The sequence below is a fragment of the Ictidomys tridecemlineatus genome, chromosome 7, assembly GCF_052094955.1.
Source record: "Ictidomys tridecemlineatus isolate mIctTri1 chromosome 7, mIctTri1.hap1, whole genome shotgun sequence".
Classification (NCBI taxonomy): Eukaryota; Metazoa; Chordata; class Mammalia; order Rodentia; family Sciuridae; genus Ictidomys; species Ictidomys tridecemlineatus.
This window is the reverse complement of record NC_135483.1, coordinates 3,434,335-3,449,113: the sequence shown is the minus strand read 5'-3', so window position 1 is coordinate 3,449,113 and position 14,779 is coordinate 3,434,335. Positions and strand designations below refer to the sequence as shown.

At 46.8% G+C, this 14,779-nt stretch overlaps 1 protein-coding gene across 4 annotated transcripts in view; it reads right to left on the bottom strand.

Moving 5' to 3' along the window:
- Positions 1 to 14,779, bottom strand: part of Trappc9 (trafficking protein particle complex subunit 9) — a 496,909-nt gene that overhangs the window by 446,418 nt on the left and 35,712 nt on the right. For all 4 annotated transcript variants that reach the window (XM_078016653.1, XM_078016651.1, XM_078016650.1 and 1 more), the window contains one exon: positions 10,050 to 10,175. In XM_078016653.1, coding sequence (XP_077872779.1) covers positions 10,050 to 10,175 — 126 coding nt within the window. The remainder of the gene's footprint in view (positions 1 to 10,049; positions 10,176 to 14,779) is intronic.

The following is a 14,779-nucleotide window of genomic DNA, read 5'->3' as shown; positions in this document are numbered from 1 at the left end:
CCCCCAAATTCATTTCCAACCTGTTGCTCTCCTAGGGAGCATTCATGAGCACATCTTTGTTCTAATTTTTAAATGCCCATGCAGGCAGAACGCCTGAGTTCAGTGCCCCCATGTTGAGACGCAGTTCCAACAGAAGGGCTCGAGGCCTGTCCCCACAAGATGGGCTGCCGGAGTCCCGTCTTCATCCGCCATTCCACTCCAGCTGCAAAGTCTGTGCCAACGTAAGGAGGTGGGAGAACTCAGGCCACAGGACTAGCACACTGGTTCTCTGGCAAGGTGACAGAGAGGACGGATGCAAAAGTCCCTGAGCCCCACCCGTCTCAGCCGCTCGGCGTGCTGGCAAAATGGAGTGATCAAGAATCAAGAATCAAGTGTGATTTTGATTGTTAAAATGACCAAATGAAATAACGTGATATTTAGGAAAGGCCTAAAACCCTCAGCGGGTGTTCAGGAAAGGGAAACGTCACTGTTGGCTAAACCAGGCTGTGACTAAATTAATCACGAGCTGCGACCCTCAAGTAAATGCCTCATTCCCAGCAGCCTCAGAAGCACAGGAATTGCAGAGATCTGAAGAGCAAGGAGGTGGTGGAGGCTCTGGGACAGGCTGGGGACAGCACCAAGTGCTGACTGTGGACAAAAGCATGAGGGATGACGGTGAAGGCCATGTGTTCCCCAGGACGGAAAACACATTCTGTTTCTCTCCCTGATTACTTCCAGTCAGAATCGTACAGAGAGAAATGTGTACACAAAATTTCCACGCGGCTGTGGAGAACAGTTGGTAGGAATGGCACTTCCCTTCCTGCCTCCCAAGCTGGGGAGCAAGGCCTGTACCAAGGAACTATCTTTAAGAAGCATCTGCCTAAGGCAATGGGATCCACTTCAATTTTAATCATTCAAAGGGAAGAACGAAGGGGAAAAAAGTTACATCAGAGCTGGTCCTTTGACAGTCCCGAGGCAGTAGAGGAGATGGACAAGCCCATAAGGGATCACTCTACAAGGGATCACTGGCAAGACAGATGGCCAGGGACACTGTGCTCAGGCTCTTGGGCAGGGACCTACCAGGTACCTATACTCGATGCCTCAGCAAGTGTTGAAGAGGGATGGAATTCCAGTCAGTACTCATGGTAAGTGCACCACCCACCAGCAGCCAGGGCAAGATGGAAGCTCAGCTCTCCGTTGCCTCAGCTCCCTTTGATTCATTTCTGAACAACCTGAGAAACCAACTTCTCTGCCTTCAAGCAAGGCCTCCTTTCACATCCGGGCTTGATAAGCAAGTGTATGTGAACTTAGCTGCACAAAGATGGTCACAGATTTTCTCCACACTCTCTTTCCATATTGGCCTGAGTCTCTTTAAGTCCATCTTCCATAAAATCTATTCCCTCCCATGACAACTCATGGAGCCTGAAACTGGCCAACTGAATGGGAATGTACACAGCTAGAACGTCCTGCCTGCCTCTGGGCAGCCACTGTTCCTACTGGCACGAAGCACGGCAGACCTGCCTCTCCAGACAGGGTGAGTCCTGACTCCTGGCACACCCCCAGTCAGCAGAGGAGTCGTAACCAAGGCTCCCTTCAAGAGCTTCAAGTGAAGCCCTGGGGGAGCAGTGGGAAGGGTGTGGGGCTCCTGCGGCCGCTCAGGCTGACTGCTCATCCAGAGCCCACCTCCCCTTCCATACCCTGCCAGTCTGCACTTGAGCTCATGCCAGGACCACTCTAAACTAATTCCCACTGGGACGTCTCCCCTTCAACAGGATAAAGAGTTTCCTTGTTGTCTTGCTCTGGGGAGTGGATTCTTTCATTAAACATGCATCCTTTGGGGATCAACTTTAAGTATGGGTCTGCCATTCAACTCCAAGTTCAGGCCCCATTCCTCCCACACAAGGTAGAATGGTCACTCTCTGGCTTCTGGGACTCACTTTCAGAATTCTTACTTTTGGGCTGTTTTTGGCCTCTGAGGACTTCCCCTTTCTTTCTTAAGAATTAGCTATGCATTTTGAAAGAGGAAAAAAAATTATTTCTTAATCAGTGTTTTTATGGAACTTGTGCTGAGAGTTTTGGGATCACCATATTGCCCAAAACAGAAACCATTAGATATTTTCCACACTGATGTATTATTTAGATATTTTCTTTTCTTTGACTACTAACAAATAATATTTTTAATTTAAAAAAAAAATTGCTCAGTTTGCAGGTGCCAAGCTAGCATCTGGGTTTTACCAGGCAGGCTGGGTCTGGATTTAAGGTAAAGTCCCAGGCTTGCTTCAGTCTACCTCCCCGTGCAGAGAGTGCCCCGCTCCACGGGGCCTACCCAGGCCCAGAAGAAGGGTGACCCCAGGGTGTGGACCACCCTTCCTTCCCTCGTCAATGCACCTTTTCTTAGTTCTATGTTACACTCAAGTGCAGTTGTTCCCATTGCCTGGTGCCCTGGCTCTTGTGAAGGTGTTTCAGAAAGTGCATGGCTGTTGCGTGAGTGTTTCTGCAAATGGACAAGTGCACAAAGGTCCAATTCTGTTATTTGGCTAACTTCAATCCTTCCCTCAGAAAATTAATATCAGTCACAAGTCACTGTATATTTAATATGAAACAAACACAGAAAAATGCTAAGATAAATCATTTGTCCCCAGATATTGTTTTATAAATGATTCAATATTAGAATTAAATCTGCATAAACATTTTTTAAAAGTAAGGCCACAACTAGAATAGAGCTTTGAATGGGCAAACAAAATTAAGAAGGTCGGAAGCAAGAAGAGAAGAGAATCTACAACGTGAATCAAGTCCATATCCTCTGGGTGAATCTGCAATTTCTAGAACACTAAGTATGACAATAAGACCTCTCTCTTATTAGGAAATGGCCAAAGTAAAATACAATCAATTAAAACAAAAAAACTAACATTTTAAGTTGTAGCAAGTTATAAAAGGCTAAATGTGTCTCCTTACTGGGAAAAAAGCAAGATTCAACGGCTTTTTATTATAGACATCCCATGTTCATGGGACTTGAAGACTATATTGTTAAGATGGAAAAACCCCATATTGATTACAGATTCAATGAAATCCCTGTCAAAACCCTTCTGGCTTCTCGAAAGAACTGCTAAACTGATCCTATTTGAAAGTGCAAAGGGTCCCAAAATAGCCAAAGCAGTCTTGAAAAAGGAGAATAATATTGGAGAAGACTTATTTCCCAACTTAAAAACTTCCTACAAAGCTATAACCAAGGCAATACAGAATTAGCGTTAAGTACAGATATATAGATCAGTGGAAGAGAATTAAGAGTGGGAGGGGAGGAACTTATACTTATGGTCAACTAATTTTCCACAGCATGCCAAGACCATCCAATGGCGAAGAACAGTCTTTTCAACACATGGTGTTGGAACAAATGAACACCCACGTGCAAAATAAGAAGCTAGCTGGGTGTGGTGGTGCACACCTGTAATCCCAGGAGCTCAGGAGACTGAGACAGGAGGACCACAAGTTCAAGACCAGCCTCAGCAACTTAGTGAGGACCTAAGCAACCTGGCAAGACCCTGCCTCAAAATAAAAAAGAAAAAGGGCTGGAGTTGTAGCTCAGTGGTAAAGTGCCCTTGTGTTGAATTCCCAGCACTAAAAAAAGTTTACTTGAGTTATATGGGCCAGCAATCACACTCCCAAGAGTACACCAGCAGGACTGAAAACATGTTTTGTACGTGAATGTTCACAGCAGCATTATTCATAATACCCAAAAGGTATCATGAAGAACCTAGTGACCACTAATTGATGACTGGATGAACTGACCATAGTACCTGACATGCACTGCGACAGAATGCACCTGCCAACACCGTGCAGAGGGTGGAAGGCAGACACAGAAGAGCCAGTGCTGTTCTGGAGGAGTGGCAGGTGGGGACACTCGTGCAGCTCCCTCCAGGAGCTGGGTGAAGCCTTCCCAAATACAAACACATTAACGGATGTGAAATGAAAATGATTCCTCGCAGGAGGGTCCTAAGAGTTAAATGCAGAAATGGTGTGAATCTGCCCTTGCACATCCACCCGCAGCCACTGCTGTCACCGCTGCTCGGAGGAGCAGTACCCACGCTCCCCAGAGCAGCAGGATGAACTGTGCGTCAGTGCCAGGCTGCACTTCATGCATCCAACAGACTTTAATAAACGCCTGGCATCTGACAAGCATTGTGCTTGGCACAGTGATTATTTATAAAGACTAGTAAGACGCAATCCCTGTTCTAGAATCTGCGCACATTATCAAACTTTCCTATTAAGATGTATTGCTCTAATACTCAGATCAACTCCTAAGGTAAATAGCTCAGAATCTCTGAGAACAGTAAGAGTCTATGATATACTCTTCATGATATACTGCCTCATTGTATAAAAAGATCTAAAATCAATTGTCAAACATACACATTTTAATAATAACAACAACAGAGATAAAAATCAGGGTGAGAACAAAAAGAATTAGAGTTGAATGAGACCAGGGTTTGATTTCAAAAAACACTTGTCACAAAGCAGGTGTAATTATTAATCCCTATTATTTTATGGATTAGGACCTAAAGTTCCTAACACCTAAAGAAAAGAGAAAAACTCAATGGGCTACAGGATCCACAATGCCCATGAGCTAGACATCTACCTACTGCTGGCATGTCCCCGGGCGGGAGATTCTGAGGCACCACTGTCATCCCTGAGCTTCATTTCCAACAACCCCTCCAGCCTCTGGCTTTCTTCTGACACCGTCCTCTCCTCTTTCATCACTGTACTGGGCTGCAAACAGAGACCTGCAGCGTGTGAAGGGCTGGGTCCGAGGGTCCCACCCTTCGCAGGCAGCACTCCATCCAAAGGGCAGCCAGGCCTCACGAGGCACTGACTGCTCATTACTCCGCAACTTTGGCATCTCATGAGAGTGAGCTGTTTCTACATCTGTTTCCCACGAGACTCCCCTCTCCTAAAAACAAGGTGACAACCATATCCCTGACACTTGTTCAACTCAGTGCCTTCTCCAGCGAGATACTTGCCTTTCCTCCCTCCCCACCCAAGGGTTTCTTCATAAGAACAGGAATTCCCCATGAGCCACCTCAGGAAGCCAAGCAGGCTGCCGGTTGTGTGGCATGTCACAGCCTCACCTAAGCTGCTTTCTTACACCTCCCTTTTTTCTGAAAGAACCTTTTCCAGACTGCCAGACCTCCAGTTCTGAGCTTAAACTAACACAAAGTTCTGAGGTTATGATCACGATGGACGCCTGTGTCCACCAGGTTCTTGCAGGTTTCCTTAGCAACAGCTTCATTAAGGGACAGCATCAAACACTGAAGAGGCTGCCCTTACATCTGAACAGAGCAGCCTGCGTAGAACTCGAATGACTCTGAAGACAAATCAACCAAGGGCCAAGAGGTGGCAGGTCTTGGTCAATAGTGTCACAAAAAGTTCTCAAATGACTCAGAATCATCCCAGCTCTGCAGGCAGCCAGAGCACCTTCCCACAACTGGTAAGGTTGGAGTTTTCTTAGTTTTTTTTTTTTAATTCTTTTTTAATATTTATTTTTTAGTTTTTGGCGGACACAACATCTTTGTTTGTATGTGGTACTGAGGATCGAACCCGGGCCGCACGCATGCCAGGCGAGCACGCTACCGCTTGAGCCACATCCCCAGCCCATTCTTAGTTTTCCAAACAATTCCTTTTATAAGTTAATTAATTTTAGTCACTTGGGTTATTGGGTTGTTCAGGTAAAGTTACATAATACAGTACAGGAGCTTAATTTTTTTTTCGTTTTCTTTTTTTTTTTTTCTTTTTTTTTTGGGGGGGGGGTGGAGACCAGGGATTGAACCCAAAGGTACTTAACAACTGAGCCATATACTCAGTCCTTTTTATTTTGAGACAGGGTCTTCTTAAGTTGCTCAGAGTCTCTCTAAGTTGCTGAGGCTGGCTTTGAATTTGCAATCCTTCTGTCTCAGCCTCCCAAGTTGCTGAGAGTACAGGTATGCACCAGCACCCAGTGGTACTTGGACTTTACGAGCATGGCAAACTAGATTTAAACAGCAGTGGTGAAATTCGTCAGATAATCCGGGTCCCCGACCTTGATTTCTCTCTCTCTAAAGCTGGGTACAACAAACTACTTAGCAAAGTTGTCCATTATCTGTAAATCACTGGCCAGGTGCCTGCAACGGGCTGGTTACTCAGTGAGTATTGAGTACTGCCAGTGAGCTTATTAACAGTAAGTACTGCCAGGAGTCTCAGTTAACCTGGTCTGAGCAGAGGCTTTGCCTTTTGTCTTATTTTTGTAGTAACAAATTTATTTTCTTAGGGTTAAAACCACTGGAGCAGCCCCAACCAAAAAATGCCGCAGATCTGTGCAGCAGAATTTTCTCCTTCTCTGCTTATCTGCTCAATACCTGTTTCCCCCTCGACTTCAAGCTCCATCGGTGTAGGACCAGTTTGCTCTGCTGAATACTCAAGGGCAGGAGGCAGTGACACAGTGCCTCCAGATGGCCTGCTATGTGCCCAGCAGGCGAAGGAAAGAGCAGGTGTGCTCACCTCTCACACAGTCTGACCTTAGATGACCCTTGGCACCTTTCATGACCTGAGGTGCCTCCTCTCCAACAGAGATGAATAGCCACAGCCTCGTGAAGTGTCTGTGATGGGCCCTCAACCTACATGAGCTGCCTTTCCTCCTTTGGCACCCACCAAGGAGGCAGACATGCCTACTCAGCCTCAGCACATGCCCAACAGGGGGTCGCTCTAGGCACGCGTCACTGTAGCACTTGAAACTGGCATGTCTAGAAGAGATTATTATTATCGTTCCCATTTCACAGGTTTGGAAACAGGCCAAGAGAGGTTACATAACAACTCCAGGTCTCACAGTGACAAAACAGTGGTTTAAACCTAAATCTAGGAGGCTGAAACCTGAGCTCCTTCTCTCTCATCTCTACCTCCCCATCTGACTATAGAATCTTCATGTCTAATGCAATTTGTGCACAGTTGCCGCCATTTGTCAGTGTTAGATAATTATCATAAACCACTTGCCTTAACAACTAAAGAAAAAGCAGACCAATCCAAGACCCTGCACACAAAACAGAGGTGTCCTGCCCTGACTTCTGTAAAGAGACCATTTTCAACCCACTCAATCCAAAAGCAGCATATACCAGTTCTGAGGTTTGTTCAGGGCCTCCGAGGATAGGAGGAACCTGCAATAACCAGGTCTCAGCTCCTTCCAAAATTTCCACATTTCCCAGGAATAGACACAACTCATCCATGCTACAATGAACACACTGGATCAAGAACCAAAGGCTGTTCTGTTTCAGAAAAACCACCAGCACTTCCCTTCACTGGGATCACAAAAGCACCAGAACTCCTCATCTTGCTGCCTGCTCGCCTGGCAAACAAACACAGAGATGAGTCACCCAGAGCACAGAGGCGCACTGGGGAGGATGCAGACGGCGAGCGCCCACACTGGCACCACGCCACAGCAGGGAGCGGTGACGGCCCTTCCAGTGAGGCTCTGCTGACCTCTAGTGCTCTGCAGGAGAACCGAGCAACACTGAAGGCAGCGCCATGAGAATGGCAGCCAATGCCCACACATGTTAAGTGAAAACATGGTATTTTGTAAAATATGTGTATTTATCTGCTCACCTGTAAAAACAGTTTCACAGCAAACCCAAAGTTTCCAGATTAATTTGCAAAGGCACCTGCAGCGGCTATGGGCACAGGCGTGCATGCCTTCAGAGGTGAACCTGTGCTGGAGCGGCTGAGTCCCCGGGGCCCAGAGCCCCCTGCCCTGTGGAATGGCTACCACTCCACAGCTCCAGCCCCTGGGTTCTGTTTCAAGACACTAGGTGGCTCTGAAGCCTGTTAACACTTGAACACCACAGTCCCTCCCCAGGGTGGGCACCAAACAGCACAGAACCCTGAGTCGCTAACCTGTTCCTCCTGCTCCCATGTGAGCTGGCTGCATATCACATCACAGATGGGGAGCTGAGGGTTAGGATGCTGAGTGACTCTGCTTGAGGTCACACAGCCACGAGGAGGCAAAGGCAAGGTCTGAGCCAGCACATTCCCCAGCACCCTCTCTGGCCTTGCTGATGAGACCCAGCAAGCCTCACCCTTACACATGCTCCCCACTAGGAGCTCACCCACCCTCGCAGCCCCTCCCAGCCTCACTACCCCCCACACACTGGAATCCCCATGGCCAGCCCCCTTTCCTCGCCTGAGAGCACATCTGCAGGGGAGCCCGGTCTCATACCCCAGGTCTGTGTCGGCACCCCCCTCACCAGGACTGCGTGTGCCGTGCTTGGGAGATCAAGACCACCAGGTCTCGGGGCAAGGATGACACCCTCATCGTACCTGAATCTATGGCCTGGCACAGCGCTGAACCCTGCACGACCCACCCAAGAATGGAGCTAAATGCTCACAAAATCCACACCGTGACTCTTCACTCCAGCACCACTGAGGGCTGCCAGCCTCACCCTGGGCAGCCTCCCCTTGCTGCCCCTGCCCACCTTTACTGAAAACTTGAAGGCAAGCCAAGACCACAGCCTCTCCAGCCTTTCCTAACAATACCAAGCTGCACAGACCCCGACCTCCTCCCTGGCCCCGGTCCACCTGGTACTCACTTTCTTATGCAAAAGGCTGTCTATCTGTCCTCAGGTCACTGGCTCTCTGTTATGGTCTCTTCCTCTGGTGTGGGGCTGACAGTTGCCCCTCCACACCCCATTCTGTAGCCTCACTCTCAGTGTCTCATCTAGGAAATGAGCTGCAACGAGGGGCCTGAGGGGCAACAGATGTGCTTTACAGAGAGGGATCTAAGACACAGAGAGACCGAATGTCATGCCCCGGGGAGCAAAGCCACAGTCAAGCCCAGCAGTTGGTGTCTGGAGTCCATATGCTTGACCATTATGTTAAAACATCTCCTTGTTCACAGACTGGCTGTATACACACAGAGGACCAAGTCATGGACACTCATCAACTCTAAGATGCTGGTTAACCCTGTTATTTCGTTTCTACTTAAGCTTTTACTTTCCATTGAAACATTTAATGATCTCTGCAGTCAGCATGGCAAAGCACCAGTAGGTTGAATTAGATGAGCGACTTGTTGTGAGTCATACTTTTTTATATGTTCAAGTAGAAAATGACTTTAAAGTCTCTTTCCCCTCCCCTCCTCCTCGCCCCCTCTCACCTAGGCCCCAGACCTACTCACCTCAGTCTTTCTTAGGCCCAAAGCTCCACCTCATGGGCCCTCACACCTCGTGCAGTTTGTCCTTCTCAAAGCCCAGCCTGACCAGCATGTGCAGAAACCAGGGGTTACCCTGACCCTCTCAGGGTCATCACTGACCCTTAACACGTGCTGCACTCTGAAGTCTCAGTTCCCCTTGGCTTTCCTTGTAAGAGCCAACTCAGACCAGCTGACTACCTAAGATCCTCCTCAGACCATCAGTCTGGGGACTGGCATTATCAGTCTACGACCGCATGCTTTAATGACTTGGTTCTGTTAAACCTATACAGATTCAGACTTCACTAACACCTGGGGAGTGCATGCTGGGCAAAAGGAACAATATAAAAAAGTACCTCCATGAACTTCATCTTATAAGCCTGACACCCAGGATGGTTACAAATGGCAAGCACTTCACAAGAGACCAAGTCAAGGCAAGAGCCTTGAAGCATGTGCAAGCACAAGGCTGATGGAGGCCAAGTTGCTTCTCCAATCAGAAAAACTCAGAGGGACAGCAAGTTCCTTTTAATATATATATTTTTATATATATTTTTAGATATAGATGATACAATATCTTCATTTTATTTATTCATTTTTTTATGTGGTGCTGAGGATTGAACCCAGTGCCTCAAGCATTCGAGGCAAGCACTCAATCACTGAGCTCCAACCCCAGTCCAAGTTCTGACTTTTTAAAGTAAAATACCATAAAAGAAAGAAGTAAAATGTATGAATAACTACATTCATTTGGCTACCAAACTACAATTCCATAGTTCTTTCCAAGCCATAGTGCATTCCAGCACAGAGAAACAGGCTGGGTGAGGAGAGACAAACTCCACGAGCACTGTACCAATTCCTAGAGGCGGAACAGACTCACCTGTCGAAGATTAATATACACTGCATTCTGCAGAAATTCTGAAGCTTCCATGCTCCTCTTCTGAATTGCCAGGACACGTACAGCTTTGACACAGGCTTCCAATTCAATCACTCCAGCATTCTTGTACTGTAGGGTATAAAGGAGACACCTCAGTCGAAAAACAAGTTTCTGCCATTTCACAACACAGCACGTCCTGAGCACACGAATCCTGCAATCATCTCGCACCACCACACCAAGGGAGGAGAACACGGTTCTCAGAAAGTATATCCTACACAAGTACAGAGAGGTTCATGGGACTGGGTGAACATACAGTTGCCCGTGTAAATACACTGGCATTCATTAAAATAATACAACAACATTAGCTTAATATTTTACAAAATTTCAAAATACAGGTTGAGGATGCCTTACCCAAAGTACTTGAGAGCAGCAAAGCTTCAGACGTCAGGGTTCTCAGATGGGCCCCTGGCTTGGACTTGACCTGTGTACTTTTTGAGCATCATTGCTAGTTAGCCCAGTTGGAGAATTTTCAATTGATGGAATTGGGGAAATTTTTCTTAAAATTGAAGCAAAGTTTGTAGAGGTGAAGCCCATGTGGATTAGTACTTAGGAGGACCTGAGAAGGGCAGGGATAACACACTAATATTCTTTTAGCAGAGGCGCTAACAGGGCAATCAAAGCATTCGGGCAGCTGTGGACCTGAGTGGGCCTGGCAAGGTGGGACTGCTCCTAAACCACAGCCTGCCTACTTGGCAAGCTCAGAAGGCGAGAGGGAGCCAGCTGTCCTCTCACTAAGACCACATGTGAGGTGGGACCTGACTTTTAACTATGGAGCAAGCAAAGCCACGGCATCACTCTCCCTCCTCCACGCCCGTGACTCACACAGAACCTGTGACACACTACAGGCAGTTACCAAGGATGATCAGGAAAATGGACTACGTAAACTTAGACCTCAGACCACGCCTGAACTTAAAACTCTACCAACTGTGTACACCACTTAACGACAACACAGAGAATTAATGGAGGAATTTGATTCTATTGAAATAAAATGAATACTTTTCCTTCAAAACTCTTAAATAGTTTCTATATAAGTGAGAAAAAAAGTGTCAACTTGATGTTTTTTCCACATATTTTTGGTTAAATTTACATATTTTAAATTATATCACAAAGAAATGTGTAACAACAAATCCTATCATTATTTACAACTATAATGGACCAATAAAAAATGTGGAAATGCTGGGTGTGGTGGCCAGGCCTGTAATCCCAGCAGCTAGGGAGGCTGAGGCAAGAGGAAGTTCAGGGACAGCCTCAGCAAGTTAGTGAGGTCCTAAGCAATTTAAGCAAGACTCTGTCTCAAAATTTAAAAAAAAAAAAAAAAAAATTTGACACAGGGACTTGCTGGGGATGTGGCTCAGTGATAGAGTGATCCTGGTTCAATCCCAAGTATTAAAAGCAATGGGCACAGTTACTGAAAACTTGCTCCACACCTAGATGTAAACGGACGTTCTCTTGGAGCATGAGCTCTGAGAAGCAGGCCTGTGTCCAGGCTCACTGCTGAGTCCCTCGACCTACCTACCAAGCTCCTAGCACAGAACAGTTATATCTCAGAAATAAATGAGGGAGCTGTCTCACTCAATTCCAAAACAAAACCCCTAAAATAAGTATTACCCTATTCATTAATAAATTAATAAAGAAAAGGAGACCAAAAAAAGTAAAGCTTCTTGCCCACAGTCACGAAGCAAGTGACTGGGGAGGCAAGACCTGAACTCAGACCACCTGGGCAGACCCAAGTGGAAGGGCCGGCCAGGGACTGGAGGGGCCCAGCACCACACACTGCCACCTCACTCTGCTCAGATCTGGCCTGAGCTGACCTGGGGGGCAAACTCCAGCAAGAAGCGGCTTCTGTGCACTGCCTCTGTTCTCAAAGCCTCAGCGAGCCAGAAGGACAGCCCTGCGGAGAACCCCTTGCTGACCAGAAATTGTCTACAGGGAGAGAGCAGCCATGGAGAGGCTGCAAGGACAAGTGACGACGGGGAGCACTAATGACTCTGCCAGACACCAGGATCCAGGCAAGCAGCTGTCGGCCCACCCCACCAAACCACCGCCTGGTCATCTGTGTGCATCCGATGACCTAAGCTTCTTGTCCAAATTATGCCCCTGTGTGACTATCTAAGATGGGTGACCTCTCTGAGCCTCGGGGTCCCTCCAACTGTAGAAAGGCAGAAGGCTTCATGTTGTCTGTCCATGGTTCCTCCCACCACAAAAGACAAGGACCAGCATCTCAGCAGAACGACTCCATCTCAGCTCTCCCACTAGAAAACTTCCTGGGTCAAAATCAGACACCCAAGAAGAAAGCACTCATGAAGCCAGGAGAGAGACTGCTCAGGAGACCCGTCAGCACCCCCGTGCGGGAGACCTGCAGGGCAGCGCTGCCTGCTAATCCAGTGGGAGGAAGCACAGTGGACGTGGCCACGTGGCGTGCCTGTGTGCACACGTCCTTTATGCCCCCGCCATTCCCTGATGACAGACCCACCTCACAGGCTGCTCATCTAGGGGTCGAGCAGCAGGGCAGTCACGGGCCCTCTCTGCGGAGGTGAAAGAAGAAAGAGGAGGAGAAAAAGCCAAGTGAAGCCGAGGAGCAGAGGCAGCGGCAGGGAAGGCGGGGTGTGAAGGCTGCCCCTCCACCTGCATCGCACCCCAGGAGGACCGCTTGCCCACACCCTGCAGAACTCTGAAGGGAGGGTGGAGACAATGACCAGCTCCACTGAGCAGTCTGATGAGCCTGTCACTCTGCGGGCACTTCACATACAGAAGCCACTCACCCTCACGAGGTTTCCAGGCAGCAGTCCTTAGCTTCCCCATTAGAAAGGACAGAAAATGGAGCATACAGAGACACGGGACCTCACGGGAATGAGACAGCCAGGAATGGCAGAGGGGAGGGCCACACTCAGTCCTGTCTGACTCGGGGTCTGCGCTGGCACGCTCACGGCAGCCACCCACAGCTAGTACGCCAGGGCAGACAAGTCCTGCCACACAGATGGGCCTCGAGTGCTCCCTGAACTTTTTTCAAATAAAAAGAGCTCAGGATGTGGCTCAGTGGTAAAACACCCCTGGCTTCAATCCCAAACCCTAATACTAAAGGGAGGGACCTAAAACAAGCTGTCCTAACACAGGGCTGTTGACATATCCCATAGAGGAAAACAGCACATAAAGATGAAATGATGTCTCCAGGCTAAAGAGAAGAGCCACATACGCCACCAACATGCCAGGCTGATTCTACCTTAAACAAAGTCCTTTAGATTAAGGAACCCGCCCAGCCCAAAGGAGACTGAAAGGTGAATAACAGCTAAAACCAAGCAAAGTCCTTCAGACTTCTTCAGGAATAATAAATCCATCATATTAGACAAGAGAATTGAGGAAGGGAGGAAAGAACTAGTTAAAAGTTGGGCTGTCAGAGCTGGCTGGGGCTCAGGGGCACAGCACCTGCCTGGCACGTGTGGGGCACTGGGTTCGATACTCAGCACCACATATAAATAAATGAACAAAATAAAGGTCCATCAATGTCTGAAAAAAAATGTTTTTAAAAAGGTGGGCTGGGGTTTGGTCAGACAGAAGAACACCCACCCAGCGAGCACCAGGACCCAGGTGCGGTCCTCTCTCTACTGCCAAGAAAACAGGAGGCAGGGAGGTCAGGAGGAAAAGGACCCACCGACTGGATATGAGACAAGCGACTCTCATGGTGCTACAGAAGGAGTGACACACTTATACAAAGAAATGAAGAGCTCAGAAATAGATAAAGTGCATTTAAAATGAGATTTCAAGTCAAGGAAAAAATATGAATTCAATAAATTACAGTGAGACGGTTAGATAATCGCCTGGAAAAATAAGTTATATTCCTATGCCATAATGCAGACAAAATAAATCATAGATGGTATCAGTATTTTAAAATATCCATAATAGCCAACACAAACATACTGTGCATATTATCAGCTTCTCCTAACTGCAACTCTATGATGAGTTCTATTGTCATGCTCATTTTAGATAAAAACTGAAAGAGTTTTATTCTATTATAAAGAAAGTATTTTAAGCAAATAACCAAACATAAAAATCATAAAGAAAGCAATCACTTGTTACAAATATGTTTTTGACCAAGCCAACAAGAAAAACCTTATGAACAAAATTTAAACACAAATAACAATAAGAAAAAGATTTGCAGGCTGGGGGTATAGCTCAGGGATAGAGCTCTTGCCTAGAATGTGTAAGTCCCTGGGTTCAATCCCCAGCACCACAAAAGGAAAAAAAAAATAAGATTTTCAATGTTTCTGATAAATAAGAAAATAACATTCAAAATACACAAAGAACTTTTATAAAGCAATAAGAAAAGCACTCTAACTTAGATATATATAAAGAACACAGAAGGATAATTCATAAAATCCAATAGTTAACAATGGATAAATGTCCAGTAAAATAACTAAAATGTCCACTAAAATAACTAAAATAATTACCTCTGCCAATATACTGTCAAATATTTTAAAAGGATAACAGCTAGTGTTTTGGGGGGAGTTTAAACTGTTAGTATAACCTTTTTGGAGAACAACATAGGAATATACAGGCCTAAAAATGTGTCAAGTCTACTTCTAAGAACGCTGTCCATTTAAAAAGTCAGGCCAGGGCTAGGGATATAGCTCAGTTGGTAGAGTGCTTGCCTTGCATGCACAAGGCCTGGGTCTGAT